The sequence below is a fragment of the Lissotriton helveticus genome, chromosome 4_1, assembly GCF_964261635.1.
Source record: "Lissotriton helveticus chromosome 4_1, aLisHel1.1, whole genome shotgun sequence".
Classification (NCBI taxonomy): domain Eukaryota; kingdom Metazoa; phylum Chordata; class Amphibia; order Caudata; family Salamandridae; genus Lissotriton; species Lissotriton helveticus.
Genome location: NC_136063.1, coordinates 103,366,604 through 103,390,299, shown reverse-complemented (window position 1 = coordinate 103,390,299; position 23,696 = coordinate 103,366,604). Strand labels below are relative to the sequence as shown.

The following is a 23,696-nucleotide window of genomic DNA, read 5'->3' as shown; positions in this document are numbered from 1 at the left end:
GAGGAGTACAAATGATGTCAAGCCACGCCTGCCTATAGCAGTTTGCAGTGAGATGGCGGACCGAATTATGCCAGCAACAGGCCCCAGTGCCTGTCCCCTCCTGGCGACACTCCAAGACAAGACTTGAAACAAGACAGAGAAGGGAGGGCTGGACCTGCCCTGGCAACTCGGCCTGTTGAAGTTGAAAGCAGGGTTTGTTCAGAGTTGTTGGCGATGAGGAGTAACAAATTCTGTTTTTGTTGGGCTCAGTTTAAAAATGGGACTTCATAGTCCTGCTCGGATAATGGAAAGCTCATCGTAGTGTGGATCGATTATTTTGATTCTAGAGACTTTCTGTTGAGTACTGGATGCGATGTAGGCCGATGCCCAGGACATATTGTTTGGGTTGAAGGGCAACAGTTTGCATGTATATTTTGTCATTGGGACAAGTAGGCCCAACCCCCTATAGCACAAACCCTCTGGCTACCAGTTCACAGTAACACATTATGGATCAGGGAAGGGCATTGTCTGCAGTTAAGTTAATATTTGTGCCCCTATAGTAATGCTGTTCAAACTTGTATTTATGGTTCATTAATGCAAAACCTTTATTATTAGAGTGAGCACTCTAAGTAAATGTTGTAATCTCGGACTGCACTTCTGACAGTGGTTCCAGTATAAAAATGTGTACACGTTTTTTAAAGTTTAGCAATATGAGGCTATGTATAATGCTCCCAGAATACTCTCTGATTAGATGCAAATATTTGTACCAGCTTGAAAGCAAGATTGATGATTATTTGCTTTCAAAATAAAATGTTCACAAACAAATGCAAGTAGGAAAAAACATGAGAGAGAGAGAGAGAGAAAGAATTTTATAAATACAAACGGTCATGATGACGCCAGACCTAGTTAGGGGCACAATTATAGAAGAAAGTCTCAAAAGTGCATTCATGGTATATGTCCTTGCATTGGGTGCAAATATACAACTTTAGTGAATTCACAAACATGTACTGTAGTAGGCCAAGAAATAGTACTCCCAGAAAATGTTTGTGAAATTCATTTTAGCACGAGCTAATACGCATGTGTAGATTTGCTCACTTTCCCACCAACCACTTTTTTCCCAACCATGGAAGAAGTTTCACATCTGCTATTGTCAGGAGTAAAGTTCCAACATTTCTCATTATGGGAACATATTAGAGAACAGTTGATGAAAGCCCTTAAAACATGCAAGTTAGTAGGCTTGCATGTTTCAGCCCCAGTATGTAGATCTGCGGAAATGTGGCAACATAAGGGAATTGCTAGTATTCAAACCTTACTATGGTATTAACCCTGGCACAATCAGAGAGGTTATATCAGATCTCTTATATCAGATTGCTGCCATAATTTGTTGCCGCTTTTAAATGAAACAAAAGGGACAAGTGTATTTTATTACAGGACATGCAGATTTTTGAAGCAACCTGCCCCATTGACAAGTAGATATTTTATTAAATTCCATACCCAGGTAGTACCCTTTGAGATTACCCCAAAAAATGACGACTCCTCCCTTTAGCCAAGGTGCCACTCTGCACTGGATATTACATGCAAAATGTGACATGTGTCTGCTCTAAAGGGTCACAGATAACAGAAGGTAAAAATCTTCTTTGCAATCTGTGTAGATCTTGAAGAATTCGTTTGTGTTGATGAGCATCACCAAGGCATCAAACATCCCTTGACAGCAGGGTGAGAAAAGATCTAAGCACTCTTGCAGGTCCAAAGTTAGGTGATCCACAACTGGTTGGTCTAAATCTGTTAGAGGGGAAAGTACAAGAAAAATAGGAAGCTTTCACAAGGAAAGACACGATCTGCAGATCAAAAATCACGTACAAATGTAGCAAAAAAAGGGAACATATGTGTTGTCATTCATCTTGCCCTTGTTTGAAAAAAAAATCTTTATTATTTTATCATAGCGAAACATATGCATATACCAGCAGAAGCGTTGGTGCATATCCACTAGGTGGTCCAAAGTATGACTTATTATTTGAGTTTATATTCACGCAAACCCCTCTGATTATTAGTGTACATAACCCCCTCTGGAGGAGTAATCAGTCCAGCACAACATATCAATTAAATAAAACAAGAACTCAACCACCTGCTGCCCATTTGCCTCTTGCTCTTGTTAATACTGAAGAGGAACTGAAATGAACCATGAATCCACATTTCGGATTGGAAAGTTACAATAGTTTTCAGGGCCGTTACCACCATCTTGAATTGAGCACTTGATATGATCAAACTGTGCCCTCAATCAAAAACTCCTGGTGTCTTTGTTACCATGAAGATTAATCACAAGCTTGACATTCTAGGCACCATGCGAAATCTTGTAGACCCGCCATTGCCGTCTTCAGTCTGCAACATGTGCTGCCTGTTTGCGTCACCATAGGCATTGTCCTAACTGACCTACCTCTGGGGTGTGTGGAGTTGAACAACACCCTGGAAGGAAGTGCATCAGGAGGCCATTGCCAAATACCAATCTGTAGTTTTGCATTAGAGTATGTGGGGCCATCAGCCTTGGTTTAGTTTTGGAGTGTGTGGTAGTTTTAGTCTTGATTTACTCAGTTTTGTTTTGGAGTATGAAGTGGCCAAATACCTCAGCCTTTTTAATTGAATTTGATGACTGTGGGGTCTTTGGGTGTTGATTCACTAAATTTAGATGTTTGCATTTGCCCATGCTTTTTATTATTTACATATCTTTGTTTTTGCATAGTCAAATCACAGCCTTAGTAGGCAAGTGTTGTGGAATTATTTACATCTCTCAAATGCTTTACTCATCTTTTACTGATCTCGGCCTAGAAGACAGTGATCCAGGCTTTAGTGGTGTCTTGGGTGGACTACTGCAACATCTTATATCTGGGAGCTTCTCAGGCTTGGACCAAGAGACTTCTGCCTAAAACTCAGTGGCTCCCCTTCTGCTTAAACTCCCAAGCGTGCATCTATGGGTACTTCAGAAGCTGAACTGGCCTCCGGTGGATGCACCTCTCTTTTAAAGCCCTTTGCTACTGTTACTGTTACAGGATTCATATGAAGATTGGGCTGAATTTTCTGTCTCCTCTTCTTGCTTCTTATTCGCCTAAAAGGTGCCTCAGGTCCTCAGAGGAACCTTTAATGCAGGTGCTCAGTGTCAAGAAAGCTCGCTCTGGTGGAAGATCTTTTCTCTTTCTTGCATCTAAACTCTGGAATTCCCTTCGGCTGCAGCTGAGGCAATCTCCGCCAGAGCCTCAGTTTCGCAAAAATCTGAAGACCTGGCTTTATTAGGCTCCTCTCCTTATTTGCTTTCTTCAGTCGCTTCTGACTTCTCAGCGCTGGGACACTTCTTACAGGGGTAACTATGCGCTTGATGAAACCCAAATTCATCCATTCCTGCATTCATTCATGTGCAGTGGCTTTTAGCCGTGATTTATGAATTTAGATTTTGAGTTTGGGGTCGCTTTGATCCTTGATTGATTTAGTTTACAGTATTTGGTGGTTTGAGAATGAAGTCACCCAGTTTTGTTTTTTAGTATGGGGTGGCCACGAGGTTTAGTTTATTTAAATTGTGAGTATGCTGCACCTTTGGGTGTGAATTTACTTAATTTACATTTTAGACTATATGGTTGCTTTGATTAATTTCCTTGTCTAGACAAAAAGTCCCAAAATGTCATCTCTCTTTGGGGTAAGTCGGGTTCAGCCAGTCTGACAATCCATGTCCGGGAAAACATGCTTTCAGCAAACCTTGCACATTTTAAACTTTGCTTTATAAACGCTGTTTGAACTTTTGTATGAATGCATATGGTATTTCCATATTGTCAGCGTAGCCAAAAGTCGATGGAGTGCTGTACTGGCTCAAAGACAATCATAGAGTCAACAGGTGGTAGGAGAGGTAGTGGACATTCATTAAATTGAAAGATAGTCTGCTTTAAAGAGGTGAGGCTTCAAATCCTTCCTAACCTGGAGCAGCATTAGGGCAGTCCTGATGGATACTTGGATGTTGTTTCAGATCCTGAGTGCATAAATGGAAAAGGCCTGATGCTATGTTTTTACACTTTTTACAAAATTACAAGGGTATAGGCTGCAAATAAGGCTGAATGCTCAGAAGAAACAATGTTAGATTCTATTCTAGCCAAAAGTTAGTGTGGTTTTCCCTCCTACAGGGGAGCAAATAGAACATTTTATAAAAACAACCAGACATTACGTAGCCTTGAGCCCAGATCAAATGTTGTTGTTAGTCTTGAACAAGGACCCAAAGTGATGTTGTAAATTTATAGATCCCTTATTTTGTTATTGTTATAAATTAGGCAGTATTTTGAATTCCTCATACCTCAATAATTACAGACAAATTACCCGTCTTGATGTAACTGGAAAGATTTTTGTGAGAAGTATATTTGCACAGCTACAGGACTGTGCACTAGAGAAAGAAACTATTTCTCACAAACAGTCTGGTTTGAGACCAAAATGCTATGTAACTGAAAATATTGTTATTTTACAAACAGTAATGATAAATCTGTACTTTTTAAATCCAAAAATGTATCGGGTTTTATAGACTTCTGCACAACTTCTAACTGAGTAGATATATCAACATTATGGAGGTAAGGTAATTAATCAATTTAGACATCCAATTGAATCTTTAATAATCCCATTGAACACCTCGATTTAGTGTAGAATACTATTGGGAGAGAATAATGGTGTAACATCTATGGTAAAAAATAGAGTAGCAGGACTTTAAAAGCACCTCTATTATTCTTTCTACACAATTCACCCCTCTCAATTATTTCTAGTAAATTATTTTTCTACAGGACCCATAGACTGCACCTATTAATATATGCGTACAATATGGATATTTTGGACCTAACCACAATGCGCCCACAATGTAATGGAAAAGCACTTTATGATTATACTGAAAAACACTTCCTCAAAATCAAAATCTCTAAAACAAAGGTAATGGTGTTTAAGGACAGAATGAAAAGCAAACATGTAAATTTGGTTTTAGTTGACAAAAAACTGGAGATAGTAAAAACATATCTTGGCAGAAATTTTTCTCAGCATCTAAGTAATAAATACCGCTTTAATCAAATAGGACACAAGTCATTGGCCCATCTGGGTGCATTAAATAATTTCTATAGGAAACTGGGAAAAAGGAATTTTAATCAATGATTGGAAATCTATAAAGCAAAAATCCACCAACATTGAGCTATACCTACAAATATATTCCTAAAGAAAAGTGCTTCTGTCTGAACCGTTATGAAGGGAAGATTCTGCAGAAATTCTATACACTAAGCTCAGCAATTCCAACTCAAGTAATGCGTCAGAAATTTTGCTTATGGTTATCTAGTACTTTTGCACAGGCATTGACAATAATAGTCCAATGGACCTATGTTATAATTCATGCTTCAAATGGCTCTTTAAGAAAACTGTTAATTAATGAACCATTTAAAACGCCCTTTAAGATTGAAACCTTCCCAGGAAACTTACAATATGTACTAGCCTAGTGGCCAATCAAACCTGACCCAACGGCCCTCCATGTAGATATATGCTTATATATATTGTTGTTTGTATTACTTAATGCTTTTTTATTACAAGGTCCTGGCAGACAGACGTTTTGTAGCAAAAACTATAAATGTGCAAATCGTCATTCCCCTATGGCAGAAACCAAAGCCAAAATCATCCCCTACAAAGCTAATTTGTGACATTTAATCCAAAAAATACCTATCTGAAGGCTTTAATACAGAGAAATTACAAACCACCCTTAAATGGCTGTTGATTTTAACATATACCTTTTACAATCAATATGTCAGGCCCAATGCATTTATCACACCTTTCCTTAATAAAAAATCAGCCTTATGTCAACAGACATATTTTTCCCTAGTAAATGCATCAGGTCTGTAGCTGTTATAAATGACTTATCACAATAATCAAATGAGTCCTCCTGTACTGAGCTTACCCATAAAGCACCAATCAGGCATACAGCTATAAAACTAAAAAGTATAAAAAATTACAGTTTTCAAACCAAAATACTGTCTCTCCTAAGAGGGCATGACAAGGATTCTGACTGTACAGATCTTCTATACCCACGGTTTGCCTGAGGGGGTAACAAGCTCAAAACCCTTCCCTACAAAGGTAATGTGTGACATTTTATGTAACAAAATACCTTATGTGTAGGTTTTAATAGTGAGAAATAATAATCCATCCGTAAATGCCTATCGGGGTTAACATATGCTTTTCATAAACAATATGTCAGGCCTACTGCCTTTATCGCAACGTTTCATTATAAACCATCAGGCCAATAACCTTTATCACTGGCTTGCCATCATAGCCATCTCAGATCTACTGTGTTGGTTCATATGCCTTCCCACAAGGCAACCATCGGGAATAATGTAATAAAACTACAAATATGTACAAAATCCAGTTGTCGCAACAATATAAACTCCTTACTAAAGGAGCCTAAATAGAGTTAGTGCATATCTTCTACTCTCAGGGTTCTTTCAGGTGGGTCACCAACACCAAATCCCTTGCCTATGGTAATCAGAGAAATTCAGTTCAACATAATAGTTGGCCACAGGCTTTAGCACATTGTAATAACAATCCAGCCATAAAAAAACCATGGGCTCTAATGCATGGTGTTCACAATAAGCAAGTCAAGTCTATTGGCATTGTCATAACTTGTCATAACAAAGAGATCAAACCAATGAAGTCTGGCATAACTTTTCCCAATGAACCGATGAAGCCTTGAGACTCTAACATTAGCTTTATACATTACCCGACTACAGGCTGTTCAACTGCATAAAAACTGGAAAACATCACGCGTTCAGCTGTAAAAGTACAAGTATGCCAAAATACACAACTTGCAAAACAGCATACAAGGCCTCTAAGCAGATCATAACAAAAATCATCCTAGCAGAAACCTAAGGTTTGTCAGAGTAGGGGGCCAACGCCGAAACCTGTGTCTACTACAGTAATCTACGAGATTACATGTAACAAAATGCCTATCTTCCGCCTGCCATGCAGTGTGATAAGAACCACTGTTAAAGGCTTGCTGGTTTTCACATATGCTTTTAACAATTATAATTTAGACCAACTGCCTCTGTTATTATGGTTCACAATAAGCAAGCCAGACCTATGGCATCAGACATACCGTTTCCATTGCTCCAATCGTGCCTACGGGTGTGTAACCATAGCCAGCTCAAACCTCCAGATTTCAGTGTAAGCTTTTCCACAAACCAACCATCTGATACACAGTCTTACAACAAGAAAGGTATGCAAAATTACAGCTGGCTAAACAAAACACTATCTAACAAGGATTCTCGCAAAGCAAACCTTGTGTAGCCATTGTTTTTCACACTGGGCGGCCAACACCAAAATCCTAGCCTATTATGTAAATCTGTGAGATTCTATGTAACAAAATACCTATCTGGAGGGTTTATTATACAGTTATTACAATCCAGGCTGAAATACCTATCAATGTTAGCATATGCTTTTCCCAATAAATACACAAAGCCTAGTGCCCTGTATCTAGACATTTCATAATGAACAGATCAGTTCTACCGCCATGTTCATTGGCAAAAAGTTCAATACAAACACTGTTTTTTTCAGTGGAGGCACACAAATGTGGCCCAATCAAATCCTGTACTCAGTGGAATCAACATGTGAGTAGAGCCTAAGCCCCTGCATCAGAAGGAATTTTAAATCACTCTTTTGTTGATCCCGTAGAGTCAGATGACAGTTGCTCTGTCAAGCCACACCTAAAAGTCCATGTAGATTAGTGTGGGCCTGGGCTCTCAAACACAAAACTCCACGTTGACGTTACTAACTGCTATCATCCCGACTATGTAGCTGTCAGAGAAAATAAATAGCATAAACTATCTAGTTATCTGAGATACTTTAATAGTATTACAATGTCAAGTGCATGCCTCTAAAGTTCAAGCTCAGAAACACTGCTGCTGGCTCACACTGCTGAATAAGTAGAAAACAATGAAGCACACAGCTTCTGCCCAATCACAGCAGGCTCTCCTGAATACCAACATGTGGGCGTAGCCGGAGTCCTTCTTCTGGTAGTGGTTCTTAAAGCCCTTTTAAGATTAACCACATAACGTCTGGCAACAGCTGTGCTGTCATGCAAAATCTAAACAAGGAGTGGGCTGGTGGTCTTCCCTCATCCACCAGGTAGATCCACTTTAAGCACAGTCTGAAGATTAAGAGCAAGAAAAACTTAGAAGACCTCTAGTGGAATCAGAATATTCTGACGTTCACTGGGGGTAAAGCACAGGGCTAATAAGAAAAAATATATATGTAAAGATGGTACAGCGTTTTTGTGCCGTGAAGGGAACTTTTGCACCAAAAGTCATTGTGAGTCCAATGTACTTTTATCTGTAATCGACCGCTTTTTACAAAGACTGCCTTTCTAATATGTGTGTTGTTCTATATTCATTCTGTTCTTAATTTGTAATTCTTTGAGGGCATCGAGGTCTTCATTTGTATCTTCAGCCAAGTCTCTTATTATTAAAAGGTTACAGTCAACATCTAAAGCCCCTCGTCTCACTGGCCCACCTTGACCAGTCACATGCATGTCACATTTATATCATTGTGGTAGCTACCCATATTCTACTATGATGGAATTGTATTATACCAGAGGTTTGTGTTCTATTGAAGAACTTTGTGGGAATTGTATGTGATGTGGTCATCAGCTCTCTGTTACCTATTACAATCAATCTTATTTGTTCCTTGAAACCTTGACTTTTGTACTAGTGACAAAAATGATGAGATTGAGAGCTACATGTAAAAAGCACAAAGGGTCCAGAAATTTGTAACAGACTGCACAGCTTTAAACTTTAAGACTTAAAATGTCAAAAGGTCCATTTTGATGCTGATTGAGTTGAAACAATATCCTTGGGAGAGAGTTGCATTGATAAGTTAAGTCTACCCTATAGTTTAGTTTTATTGATTATCATTTCATGTAGTTGAAAATCATGTTTGTTAGTGTGGTTTGTAGGAGAAAAGGTAAACATTTTTAAAGGGTCTTTTCACGAGAGAATATTTTCATGAAGTCATTGTCGCATAATATGAATCATTTGGGATGTCAGTGGAAATGAAGATATTTTTAGGAGGTCTGCAATTAGACATATTTGTTTGAAAAAATATCGATGACAAAAATATAGAACTATCATAATATCGAGTAAAAAATATAGAATGCCAAAATATCGAATTCCTATCTCTAAACAGGTAAGTACCTTAATATATAGAGTCAAAAATATCGTTGTAAAAAATATAGTTAGTCAAAATATCGATTTTTTAAAAATGCTTTAAAGTAATTAACAATTAATGAAATAATAAATATAATTAACTTAAACATACTTAGAATACTTAAATAACCTTACAATTAATAAATAATTAATGTAAGTTAAAAAAAAATACAAAGTGATTTGTTAATACATATATATATATGAACGTAATATTAATAAAATTATACAATATTTACAATAGGATAGCGGACAATAGGATAGCGGAAAGGGTAAAATTTACTATTACCACTCCAGTGAGTGCAACAGTAGGGAAAGCGTTGGATAGCCGGAGGGTAAAAATTACTATTCCCACTCCAGAGAGTGCAACAGTAGGGAAAGCGTTGGATAGCGTAGGGATAAAAATTACTATTCCCACTCCATAGTGTGCAACAGTAGGGAAAGCGTTGGATAGCGTAGGGATAAAAATGACTATTCCCACTCCAGAGAGGGCAACAGTAGGGAAAGCGTTGGATAGCGAGAGGGTAAAAATTACTATTCCCACTCCAGTGAGTGCAACAGTAGGGAAAGCGTTGGATAGCGGGAGGGTAAAAATTACTATCCCAACTCCAGAGAGTGCAACAGTAGGGAAAGCGTTGGATAGCGTAGGGTAAAAATTACTATTCCCACTCCAGAGAGTGCAACAGTAGAGAAAGTGTTGGATAGCGTAGGGGTAAACATTACTATTCTCACTCCAGAGACTGCAACAGTAGGGAAAGCGTTGGATAGCGTAGGGGTAAAAATTACTATTCCCACTCCAGAGAGTGCAACAGTAGGGAAAGCGTTGGATAGCGTAGGGGTAACAATTACTATTCCCACTCCAGTGAGTGCAACAGTAGGGAAAGTAAATACTTCATATATTAATTTAAAATATATATATATTTTGGCTGCAAGGAATTTCTATAAGAATCTCCTTTCTCATGCTAAATCTGAATGGGAAACAGAGAAATGGAAGGCCATTAAACAAGCCCTAATAGCGAAAGACGCCCGAACTTTTTGGAACTTGGTCCATACTGGGAAGGCAGAAGGGAAGGTAAAGATTGATCCCAATATAGCCGAGGAAGCTTGGTGTGCATATTTTGGTGATCTCTATTCCAACACTGTTTCCGCCCATAATCTGCTACCTATTACATTCTCGAGACCAAGTCTAGAATGTCCCTCTCCTCCCTTTACTATGTCGGAAGTGACCCTTGCAGTTCAAGGGTTAAAAAGCAACAAGGCCCCTGGGTTGGACAAGATCCCCGGCGACCTTTTTAGAGATGAGCCGAAGATCTGGGTCCCCTATTTGACCGTCATATATAATGCCATCCTTGACGGCCAAAAGCTTCCAAGCACATGGCTGGGGGCCGAAATTATCCCGATTTATAAGAAGGGTTCTCCGCTGGCCCCGTCAAATTATAGACCAATTAGTCTAATTGACGTTACCCAAAAAATCTATGCCAAACTGCTTTTGCAACGCTTGCAAGATTGGATTAGTGAGAATAACATCCTCTCCCACTTGCAAGCAGGGTTCCGAGCCAAAACCTCGACCATTGACCAACTACTACGGCTCCAGGTTCTTTACTGGAAGCACGTGGTGATGGAAGGGGGGAGCCTCTACCTGACATTTGTGGACCTAAAATCCGCATTTGACATGGTGGACAGAAACCAACTTTGGAGCATATTAACAACAATGGGGATACCACCCTACCTATGTCTCCAACTTAAAAGACTCCATGACGGTACCTATGCAACGGTTCGCTATGGCAAAAACGGCCAGCTAACAAGAGATTTTCCCATTGAGAAGGGAGTTAGACAGGGATGCGTACTGGCCCCTACGCTATTTTCTCTTTTTTTAAACGGCCTTGTTGATGACTTAACTAGTGTGCAAAATAGTGACGCTCCTAATTTAGCTGGTGGTAAATTTCCTGCACTTATGTTTGCAGATGACACCCTGCTACTCTCAAAAACATCTATGGGGATGCAGCGGGTGTTAGATCAATTTACCAGATTCTGTAGGGAGAGGAATCTGGTAATAAATATAGACAAAACTAAGTACATGGTGTTTAACGGCACTACAACCAATTGCCCTCGTCCATCTATGGATGGACGAGCCCTGGAAAGGGTAAATAATTTTACCTATCTAGGCCTGACCTTAAATGATAGAATGAGTTGGGAAACCCAAATGACTAAGGCTAATCTGGCCCTTTCTCAGTCTATGGGGGGTATTCTTAAGGTACAGAAAACCTGTGTCCATAAGCTAGTCAGTGTACCGCTGGAAATATACAAGGTACAAACCAGATCCTCCACATTATATGGGGCAGAACTCTGGGGTCATTGTCCAGCGAACGAGATCGGTATAACGGAGAATAAATTTGTTAGACAGCTGCTCTCTTTACCTACTAACACCCCTCTAGTCCCACTAAGGTTGGATATAAATTTGAAGCCAATTACAGAAGTAATTGCCTCACGCCCGTTTCTTTATTGGCGTAGATTGTGGAGTGTCCCGGAGCTTGAGTGTTATAGAGAAGAACTAAAAATCGTTATGGCTCGCCCGGGAGTAGGGAGGATAAAGTGGTTATCCTTTATAAGGGGGCAGGCGTCTAAGATCGGCATGGAGAATCTCTGGTCTAATCCGGAGGACACATGTAAATCTATCTCAAAGAGAACACTGGCTGAGACTATAAAATACCATAATCTTGAAGTGGTCCTTCGAACAGCCAGGCCTTCTAGTCTCACTGACAGTTTTTTGGACTTTAAGAATGTTTATAGTTTTGAGAAAGAATTAGATGTTATAGAACCTGTCTTAGCAAAAAAATTGTTTCTACAATTCAGATATGGTACATTACCCCTTTTTTCTTATTCTGATAAATGGAAATTGGGTTCAGCTCGTCCTTGTCCAGGTTGTAATGATCCGAACGAATCTTTAATCCATGTAACTTTGTTTTGTCCTGCTTATTCTGCCAGCAGGAAAAAATGGATTATACAGTTATGTCTTAACTTAGGACTGAGGAATTACATAGACTATTTTAGAATCTTAAAAACTGATACCAATGCACTGATAGTTACTGCTATTTCTAAATTCTTGTTCTCGATGTGGTTAACTAGACGAAGACTGATCCGTTTGTAGTAACCTGCCTATTGTGGGTAAACGGCTCTGCCTTAGTAATGTCTAGTTTTCTATTCTGTTTTAAAAGGATTTTTTAGCTTTTGTATTTTATCGACATGTTTTTATTGTTACACTATAACCGCACGTTAACTGATTATTGCAAATATGCAATTTGAGATCTAACAAATGCATTGGATGAGTTGTAAATGTATTTTTATTATTTTTTTTTTTCAACTGTAATGTACTTTTATGGTTCATTAACAAACCGAAATAAAGTTATCTTGGATTGGATATATATTAATACCAATTACAAATTAATTAAAAATAATTACCAATTTAATATAAATAATAATGAATCAATTTAAAATACAAATAAAAAATATGTATTAAAAATCATTACCTATCAATACAAATTAATTACCAATTTACAATTAATTAATTAGCAATTGAAAAATAATTAACAATTAATTAAAAATAAATACCAATAAATACATTTAAAAATGTATTTAATTACAATTAAATTACTTCCCACCCTATTCCCCTATAAACCCACAACCCGCTACAGTAAATAAATTAACATAATTATCAATTAATCAATTAATAAAAAATAATTACCAATTATAATTTAATTAATTACCAATTAAAAATGAATTAATAATTAATTCAAGATAAATACCAATAAATAAATTAAAACATGTAATCAATTATAATTAAATTACTTCCCACCCTATTCCCCTATAAACCCACACCCAGCTACAGAAAAAAATTAATACAATTAACATAATTATCAATTAATCAATTAATAAAAATAATTACCAATTATAATTTAATTAATTACCAATTAAAAATTAATTAACAATTAATTCAAGATAAATACCAATAAATAAATTAAAACATTTAATCCATTATTAAATTACTTCCCATCCTATTCCCCTATAAACTCACAACCCGCTACAGATTTAAATTATGCAAAAATTAAATAACATACAATTAATTAATTAAAATAAATTATAAAATAAATATACACTTTTCACACATATACTAACATAAAAAAACTTTAAAAAATTCAATATTATTAAAAAATCGATATATTTAACATCTATATTATATACTTCGATATTTTCACTTTCTATATTTATGTAAATCGATATTAACTTACCACAAAATCGATATTTTTGTTGTCTATATTCTGTCCATTCGATATTTTGTCCATTACATTCGATATTTTTGTTGTCTATATTCTGTTCATTCGTCCATTCTTTATTTTTAACTCAATATTAATGCAATTCTATTTTTTTAACTCGATATTTTGACTGTATACCATATTGTTTTAGCTCTATACCACCTGAAAGCCAATGGACTGGTGTAAGGGTTCAATAGACGGTTTAAGACCATGAATCAGTTAGCACCAGTTAAATAGATATATTGTAATGTTGAGGTAAGTCAATGTTTGGATTTCCTGGCCAACACCATATTCATATAGAATTATGTAACTATTATTTGCTGTGATGAAGTGTAAGTTGAATGACTGGTGGGGTGTTAGCATGGTGATAAGGAATGTTGTAGCATAAGAATGATATCTGCACAGGGTTCAGATTGCACTAACCTTCTGGACAGAATCCAATGGAAGCAATGCTCTTTTCTGGCACTAACTACCTTCAACTGGGGACCAAATTGACAGAACTACAACGCCCAGTGGTAGGAATGGGGAAATGGGTTAAGAGAGCAAACTGAGACAGAGGACTCCACCATGGCTACCTTATCAGTTAGCTGGTCATTAAGGTCTGGAAAGTGTAGTGAAATCCTACAAGACTAGAACCATGATGGAAGAGTCCGGGACCCTCTCAGCGCTAAGAGTTAATTGGCAGAAGTCGTGACTCTTCCCGATAGTAGAGGACCAGCACCACCTGAGGCACTAGGGGACCTGCAGTGGGAGGCTCAATGCTTTAACCGCATCGCTGCAGCGGCTTTTCCCGCTGTGCGCGGCGGTTTTAAAAAACCCGCGCTCATGACGAGCTCAGCTCGTCATCAGCCTGGAAAGGGTTAAATACCTGGAAGTAAAAGTCCTCTGCCCACCTCTTAAATGGAGAGAGGCTGTCTTATATTTAGGGTTGTGTTTCTATGCGGGATGAACCCCGCCTGGTCTGGGTTCCAGCAGCAATTCTAGTCTCTATGCCATTACCAGGTCCTTCCTGTCCTGCACCTTGTCCGCGATGGACCACCACCCCTTTTTCGCCAAATCTGAATGTAGGTGTTTGTGGTGTGTGCGGGTGTTCATTGAATGGTATGTTTATCAAGATCTAAATCAGGTCCTAAGTCTGTAGAATTTAACTTTGGACCATTTGAGTGGAAAAAGCGTGAACAGTGACAAAAAAGATGGCCTGAATTTTCTGAATCAAAGAAGATTTCGAAAGTGATGTCCTGGCCAGCTGCTGAAGTGGAGACAGATGAAATAAAGGCAAGCTATACAGTGCAGCGCTAAGAAAGAATCAGGTGTAGCTTGAAAGGGGAATGAACAGGAGTGTTCAAGAGGTTTGTGCTTATGATTGCTAAATAGGAATTGTTTTTGGATATACCTGACGTGTGTGAAAGATTTCAAGATTTTGTGCATTGTTAATGTCAACAGTTATACCTTGCTCTACATTCTTTATTTTCCATGTCACAGGTACATAGTGTTGATCTCCTTTTATTTTTGTTCTGTTATTTATATCGGAAAGCATTGTGTTATGTTTTGCACTGTGGCAGGGTGTGTGTTCTTTTGAGGAACCTTTTGGGAATTCCATGTGTAAATCCTGGAGAATGTCTTAACATCTCAACAAGCTGTTGGCTTCACAGGATGTGTTGTTGCAAACTGTGATATAATGTTTTTTCTTAAATCCTCGACTCACAATGAGGATCTGGCTTTGGCCACAGCTAATTTTGCAGCTCTATGGTGGGTCAGGGCTGAAATTGAACTCAGACATATATGAGGCTTTAGATGTTTGCTGTACAGAAGGTCTTGCTTTATGCTGGTCTCTGTAATTGGCCTCAGCCTCCAGGTCGCTGCCATACCTTCTCTATGCTTTTTCTCTACAATGGTCTTCCTGCTTAATGCCGGTCATATCCAGCATTCACGGCATCATGGGCTCCATGGTACACTTTGAAAACATGGTGTGCTCAATTCTAGAAAAGGTTTGGAAAGCTGCACCCACAAGTTCATGACCTTCGATGGGTGTAGATTTTCAGAATTTTTGGCTTTGGCTAACATTTCCAAGTGTTCGCTTGGAAACCTGTGACAGTCACAAGTCTCGCAGGAGTATATGTTCTCAAATGAAAATAATTTATGTAAGCATTTTTCAACCATGAAATCCCATTTTGTGAATTGGAGAAATGGTTTTACATATTCCTCTCACCACCGATTCTGACTTACAGTGAAATCCCAACTTTGCGCCAGGAGCATCAGAACTCGGGCTCAGCAGGACTCAGCCTGGACACCTAGACCACAACCAAAGCATAACCCAACACAAGCATCTTAAACATGTCTCCTTTTCCATCTTATCAAATCATGTCTTTTTGTGTCAGGACTTGACTATCGCCAGTAGACTTTTTGCTATGATGACAACCTTCATAAAAATTATTTTTACATTCCCGTGTGTGTTTTTCAGTGATTGGAGCAGCGCCTCCTCCTTTGCATGAATATTTGTCAAATGGACTTAGAATCGCATGATCCCATGTGTGCTTTTTCAGTAGCAGATGCTAGTAATTTGTTGTGCCCTCTGCTCAACAGTTCTCCTTTGGATTTTCCCGCAGGGCATGGCACAATCTGAAATGCTGAAGTGGCTAAAGATCCGTCCACAGCCGCAGCAACAGCAGCAACAGCAGCAGCAACAACAGCAGCAGCAACAACAGCAGCAGAAGCACATCAAAAACAGACCCAAAATGAAAGGCAGGTCCTGGAACACTGGTAAGTTTACAGTGAAGGCCGCTGAGCTGACCTAAGTGCCTTGGCTGTTGGGGACGTATAAGTAATCCTATGTAAACGGTCTGTGAGGTCAAGAGGCAGTGGGATGACCTAATTACAGATAGATCTGTCTGGTAGAAGTGCTTGCCATATGCCGGGCAGGAAATTACACTGCTAATCATAATAAAAAATAACAGCTAGCCCCACCCATCTTGTCTAAGGGACATCCTCTGAAGATCACCCCTATTCAATCCTTCTATAAAATGTGCTAACAAGAGATCACACATGCAGTCCAGAGGAGTCCCTTGCTATGATGCACAGCCCCTCTAAGACAATGTTGGGAGAATCTATATCAACTCTAAATCTCCATTTTGAGGATTATGCGTTCTATCTCAACTGTATAATGTTAAGGGAGAGGTCACAACCAGACGTGTCATGCAGTTTTCGAAGGTCTGCACCCAGTGAATGAACCAGTATACCTCTTAGGTGTAGAGGGCACTCATCATCTCAGGAAAAAAAACATAGGTTTCAAACTTGGCCTTGAGATATCCCTCTATCTACAGACCTCTGCCACTGTTTGTTCATGACTTACACATACGAAGATCTTGTAAAGAATACTACTGTTTGCCACCTTCTGACCTGTTTCTTCATTCACTGGGTTGTTATACTCCAGTACAAACAACAGTGTGGATCCCAAACATGGGACCCTGGGACCTAGCTCAGTTCAGGTGTATGACTGCTTTTAATCACTACGCCTTAAAGAAAGAAAAATATCTTTCTTAGTGTCCCCTCACTCACCGGGGTTTCCCCACGGTGACATGCTTCATCATTGGGGCCATCCCAGTTCTCTACGAAAAGGGGCGTGCTGCGACTCACGAACTACGCAGGAGCACTTTAGTGTTAATGACTATGTGTGGTGCAAAAAGAATAAGTGGAGTGGGTGTGTGTGTGTTAAAAATACCATACTTAGTGCGCCTAACTGTTTTATTGAGCTCCTATGCAGGTATATTAAAAGTGGGGTTAATGTCACTGTAGGGCAACCTATAATGTGGTTGACTCAGTGATCAATATGGTCGACATGTTTCATGCTACCCCTAGCACTTCTTCGGGACCATGCAGGGACCAGCCCTGCATATGCCACTCCTAAATCCCAAACGTGGGGACAGTGAATATTATAACAGTATTAAAGTGATTTTATGCATGCATTTATTTGAAATACATACGTTCCTCTCAATTAGTGGGTTCTGTAAAATAAAGCATAATATTAATAACAAACCTTCCCTGAGGGAAGGTACACATAGTACATTTGCATGCCACTTGCATACTGTGTTTAGAAGGATGATTTGCGCCATATTGGCGCGTGCATGCTTACCAAACCATTAGTCCAAATTGTCGTGAAAAATGTTCGTGAATTCACTCAAATAAACAAGACAGGACTTTTTGTGACCAAACAATAGACATACAAAACATATAATAGGTACACAGAAAGAATTCCAATAGTTACTTATAGAAGCGAAAAATGACACTTCATGGTCACGCTGGGGGGTCAATTTCACTTGTGGGATACACTGCTGTAAAAGACCGTAAATACATTGCTCATTAGGTCGAAATCGCTGTGATCATTACGTTCGAAAATGATCACTTTGTTGCTAGGACTCGCTATGGCCATTCACACAGGGTTATGGTACTTACATCCTGTCTTGTGAAATCACGCTTTTCTACCTACTCAGCACCTCCCCGGGACCGCATCTTACCTGACCTAAACCGGCGTGTTGGTTTTATCTATTCCGGTCTCGGAACTAGGACGGAGACGCCCTCAGAGACTAGACCCGATCGGGCGTGGCGGCCATATTGGAAGTATGTCTTCGAGTGTTTTAGAGAGCGAAAACGGCTAGTCTCTCGTAATGCTGGCGCTTATGTTACGAGATAGGCAGAAGGAAAAAACATAAATATAGCCACTTAGACTCGAAACTAGCATCTCTGTTTCCACATAATGTGTATATTCTCATTCAATCAAAAAAGCGGGAGAGTAATTGTTCGCTTTTTAAATTATATGCGTTTTAACGAATGGAAACAGATCAAGTGCGATTATGCTTTATATTATCAGTGACAATACCTCTGACAAATTTGGTGCATTAAAGTAGCGTGAGAGAAAATTATCTAAGGATATCTCCTCTTTAGAGGGTATGAACCTTTGGACAAGGTTCACATCAGGTCATAATTTGTTCACTCATTTATATAAAAGGCCAGTGATGATGGCATATGCTTCCTTGATCCTTTCTCGTGTCACATATAAGTTCAGGTTCCTACAGGGGTTCCCATTGGGCTCAGTCTGGAATGAGTGTGGGGTTAGGCATATACTTCCTTTTGCGTGTCATATATGAGTTCAGGTTCCTACTTGGGGTCCCATTGGGCTCAGTCTGGAATGAGTGTGGGGTTAGCAAGGCACATTCAGTCTGTTAGAAGAATACACAATTCTAAATGACCAATTTTCTTAATCAAAGGAATTGCATAATCTTTAATACTCAATCATAAGAAAGCCCCCCAGGGAATGTCATCGTTCAACCCAAGGGTGTCTGTACGAAGTTTGAACACCCATCTTTGTTCACGTTCATGGAGAAACCTTTCTTGATTGTCTTTGGTCTTTGCGGTTTCCAACACTACCCACCTCATGTCATTTGGAGTGTGATTTGATTCGATGAAATGATTTGTCATTCTTGTTGTTGTTCTCTTGCACCTGATAGTGCTGCGATGTTCCACTATCCTTGTGCTTACCTTACGTGTCGTCATTCCGATATAATGCAGATTGCAAGTGCATGTAATCATGTATACTACCCCACTGGTATTGCAATTTGACATCTGCCTCAGTTCCCGGTTTGTACCATCATTGAAAGTCACATTCTTTGTGTTGGTTGTCAGGTGGCAGACACTGCAGTTATTGCATGCATAATGACCAGTTGGTAGAGTATGCTGTCTGATTGGAGGACGGTTGGATTTTGGACGGGTATGTACCAAATGGTCTTTCAGATTCCTGGCTCGGCGGTGGCTAAACATTGGGATTGGTATAGTCAATTCGCCACTGTTGACAATAGGCCAGTGCTTCTTCACTATTTTAGTTACTTGGTCTGATACTTTAGTGAATGTAGTGATACAGATAGGTCTTTTGTTCTCAGTTGTGTTTTTTACCTTGGGTTCTAAAAGTGCATCCCTATTATTGTTGGATGCTCGTTTATTTGTCTTTCTTACTATCTTCTTTGGATAGTTACGTGCTTGTAATTTTTTACTCAAATCCTCCGCTTGCACTCTGTAGTTCTCTTTGTTTGAACAATTTCTCCTTAACCTAAGGAACTGGCCGAAGGGGAGATTCTGTTTTAAATGTCTCGGATGGAAGCTATCGTATGTAAGTAGGCAGTTCCGTGCTGTAGCTTTGAAATGTGTCACGGTCTTCAAATGTCCATCCTCTGCCATGATGTTGAGATCTAAAAACACCAGTTGGGATCTGCTGAGGGTTATGGTGAATTTGAGGAATCTGTCCTGCTGATTCAGCCATTCAAAAAAGGATTCTGCTTCATCCTCATTGCCATTCCATATTACCAGGACGTCATCGATGTAACGTTTCCACAGTGTAATATGATTCCTATAGGGGTTGTTTTCATGTAGTATTTTAGTCTTTTCAAGGTGGTGAACATAGAGTCCTGCTATGCTTGGCGCAAATGTGCTGCCCATACTCGTCCCATGTAGTTGACGGTACAGGGTATCCTCAAACCTAAAAAAAAATTCGTTGAGTGCCAAGCAACAACATTCTAGCACCACATGCCTGGGAGTCTTGTAATCCCAATGGGAATCAAATAGTACCTCCTCAAGAATTTCCAGGGTTTCACGGTGGGGGAGGCTTGTATACAAGCTCTCCACGTCCAGACTTATGAGTATGTTAGATTCGGGTTCAAAGGTCTGTTCCTTTAGTAGGCAGAGTACATCTTTTGTGTCTCTTAGATAAGTGTCAGTTCTTTGCACCAGTGGCCTCAAGAAAGCGTCTGCAAACTTGGAAAGCGGTTCAAGGATTGATCCAATGCCCGACACTATGGGTCTCCCCGGTGGTCTGGTTAGGCTCTTATGTATTTTGGGAATCGTATAAAAGTATGGGGTCACTGGTTTGGTGTTTACCAGAAACTCCGTTTCCTTTTTACTCACCCAATCGTTTGCTTGGGATTCCTCAATGAGGTATGCTATGGATATCCTTAGACGTTCAGTGGGGTCATCCTTAATGACAGCGTAATTTCTGGAGTCCCCCAGAAGGCGGAGACACTCCTCTCTGTAGTCAGTGGTGTTCTGTAATACAATGGTGCCACCCTTATCCGCCGGTTTTATTGTTATCATACTCTGGTTCGATAATTCTTGGATGGCTTGGATTTCGTGATTACTAGTGTTCTGGAACACCTTCACTGTTCGTGAGTCCAATTCTTTTATTTCCTTTATTACTGCTTTCTCAAAAGCTAAAATCTCGACTGGTAAGTTTACTGCAGGTGGAATAAAAGTAGACTTTTTCTTCAGACCTGTATCTGTGCTGTCCTTTGTTGTTTGGTCTTTGAAAAAGACCTGGAGTTTCAGTTTCCTTATAAACTCCTTTAATTCACAGCATAATTTGAATTTGTCAACATTTGCCGTTGGTACAAAACCCAGTCCTTTGTTGAGAATTTTAGTTTGGATTTCTGTCAGTACCATGTCAGATAGATTCACTACTAAATCTGGGGTTCGTTCGATGAAGCTTCCAGGGGTCCCTTGCTCCGAGTGTGTGGTCCCTCCGTGGCCACTGGTTGCGCCCATCTTAGTTGTTGTCCGGATCTGTTTTTCCCTCTGTTCGATGATTGCCTAAAAAAGGACGGCCTTGGTTACTCTGGTTAACTGGGTTTGTGCCCCAATTCATGGGGGGTTGCTGTGGATACATCGGTGGGCCATAGTAAAACGGTCCAGGTGGAGGTGGGCCATATGATGGGCCAAATTGTTGTGGACCTTGAAAAGGTGGCCATGGAGGGAATTGTTGGTACCCTCTTTGTCTGAAGAAATGTCCTCTCCCTTTTCTTGATCTTCTGTTGGTAGAGTAATTGTAATTCGATGAAGAACCAGAACTATTTGAACCTGTATCGGATCCATCGCTGTCAGTATTGTACCCGGGATTCCTATTGTTTACTTTGTAATCCACTTTAATGTATGGATACACCTTTTCATGTGAAAAGGCTTTGTGATCTTTGGAAAGTTTTTCATATTTGGTATCCTTCAAAGATACTTCAAATTCTGACATGCTTTTATTCAATTCATCCAATCTCTTTTTTAGTTCACTGGTAGTCTGGTAGGACTTTAATCGTATCTCTAAAGCATGGATTTCCTCCAGTAACGTTTCCGAGAGGCGGGCAGCCGTCTTTACAATAAGCACTAACCAGTCCCTGGTACAGTGCCACGAAATAAGTGACCAATCTTTCTTGAATTGTTGATCTTGTTGGAAAATAAATGGTTCATTTTTAACAATGAGACCTCTTGGAGCTGCACTGACTTTTAAATATTCAGCCATCATAACACCATGAATCAACGTTTTGATCTGGTTACGTTTAAGTTCAGTCAATTCATCCCATATCTGGGATGCATCTTTGTTTTCCCTGTTTGGTGCCCCAGTGTGTGGTAATATGGAGGCAATAATTCTGTCTACTTCGTCCTCCGAAAAGGAGAGACCTGTGATTTCCACCATTATATGTAATTTCTTAATTCTGTGTACTGTTCAGTATTGTGTTTTATTTGTTGGGTCATAAACTAAAAAATAACTGATAATACCTGGAACGTGTTATCAGTGTATGACTCCCGCAGCCATACTGCTGCCAGATAACTATGAGAAACAGGGGGAGAAGGAGGATAATTGAGGCTAGGTTGTCCTCCTAAAGGTCAGTACAAACAACAGTGTGGATCCCAAACATGGGACCCTGGGACCTAGCTCAGTTCAGGTGTATGACTGCTTTTAATCACTACGCCTTAAAGAAAGAAAAATATCTTTCTTAGTGTCCCCTCACTCACCGGGGTTTCCCCACGGTGACATGCTTCATCATTGGGGCCATCCCAGTTCACAAGACAGGATGTAAGTACCATAACCCTGTGCGAATGGCCATAGCGAGTCCTAGCAACAAAGTGATCATTTTCGAACGTAATGATCACAGCGATTTCGACCTAATGAGCAATGTATTTACGGTCTTTTACAGCAGTGTATCCCACAAGTGAAATTGACCCCCCAGCGTAACCATGAAGTGTCATTTTTCGCTTCTATAAGTAACTATTGGAATTCTTTCTGTGTACCTATTATATGTTTTGTATGTCTATTGTTTGGTCACAAAAAGTCCTGTTTTGTTTATTTGAGTGAATTCACGAACATTTTTCACGACAATTTGGACTAATGGTTTGGTAAGCATGCACGCGCCAATATGGCGCAAATCATCCTTCTAAACACAGTATGCAAGTGGCATGCAAATGTACTATGTGTACCTTCCCTCAGGGAAGGTTTGTTATTAATATTATGCTTTATTTTACAGAACCCACTAATTGAGAGGAACATATGTATTTTAAATAAATGCATGCATAAAATCACTTTAATACTGTTATAATATTCACTGTCCCCACGTTTGGGATTTAGGAGTGGCATATGCAGGGCTGGTCCCTGCATGGTCCCGAAGAAGTGCTAGGGGTAGCATGAAACATGTCGACCATATTGATCACTGAGTCAACCACATTATAGGTTGCCCTACAGTGACATTAACCCCACTTTTAATATACCTGCATAGGAGCTCAATAAAACAGTTAGGCCCACTAAGTATGGTATTTTTAACACACACACACCCACTGCACTTATTTTTTTTGCACCACACATAGTCATTCACACTAAAGTGCTCCTGCGTAGTTCGTGAGTCGCAGCACGCCCCTTTTCGTAGAGAACTGGGATGGCTCCAATGATGAAGCATGTCACCGTGGGGAAACCCCGGTGAGTGAGGGGACACTAAGAAAGATATTTTTCTTTCTTTAAGGCGTAGTGATTAAAAGCAGTCATACACCTGAACTGAGCTAGGTCCCAGGGTCCCATGTTTGGGATCCACACTGTTGTTTGTACTGACCTTTAGGAGGACAACCTAGCCTCAATTATCCTCCTTCTCCCCCTGTTTCTCATTGTTATACTCCAGGCCAGACCATAAAAAATCCTATATAACCAGGGTTTTTAAAATGTCTTTCTGCTGATTTGCAGTTTTTTCATAATGCAGCCATTAACCTATTTACTGGTGGCTGCCAATGTTTGTTCATATCCTAGGCTGGAATCCCTTTGCTCCTTTGTTGCATTGCCTTTAATCGACTAACATTTTGGAGGATTCCTCATGCAGTTGAG

General features: G+C 39.5%; 1 protein-coding gene across 2 annotated transcripts in view; it reads left to right on the top strand.

The window, feature by feature from the left end:
• LOC144828401 (NFX1-type zinc finger-containing protein 1-like) overlaps positions 1 to 23,696 on the top strand; it is a 1,040,362-nt gene that overhangs the window by 727,425 nt on the left and 289,241 nt on the right. For both annotated transcript variants that reach the window (XM_078686524.1, XM_078686523.1), the window contains exon 17: positions 16,135 to 16,288. In XM_078686524.1, the coding sequence (XP_078542650.1) occupies positions 16,135 to 16,288 (154 nt within the window). The remainder of the gene's footprint in view (positions 1 to 16,134; positions 16,289 to 23,696) is intronic.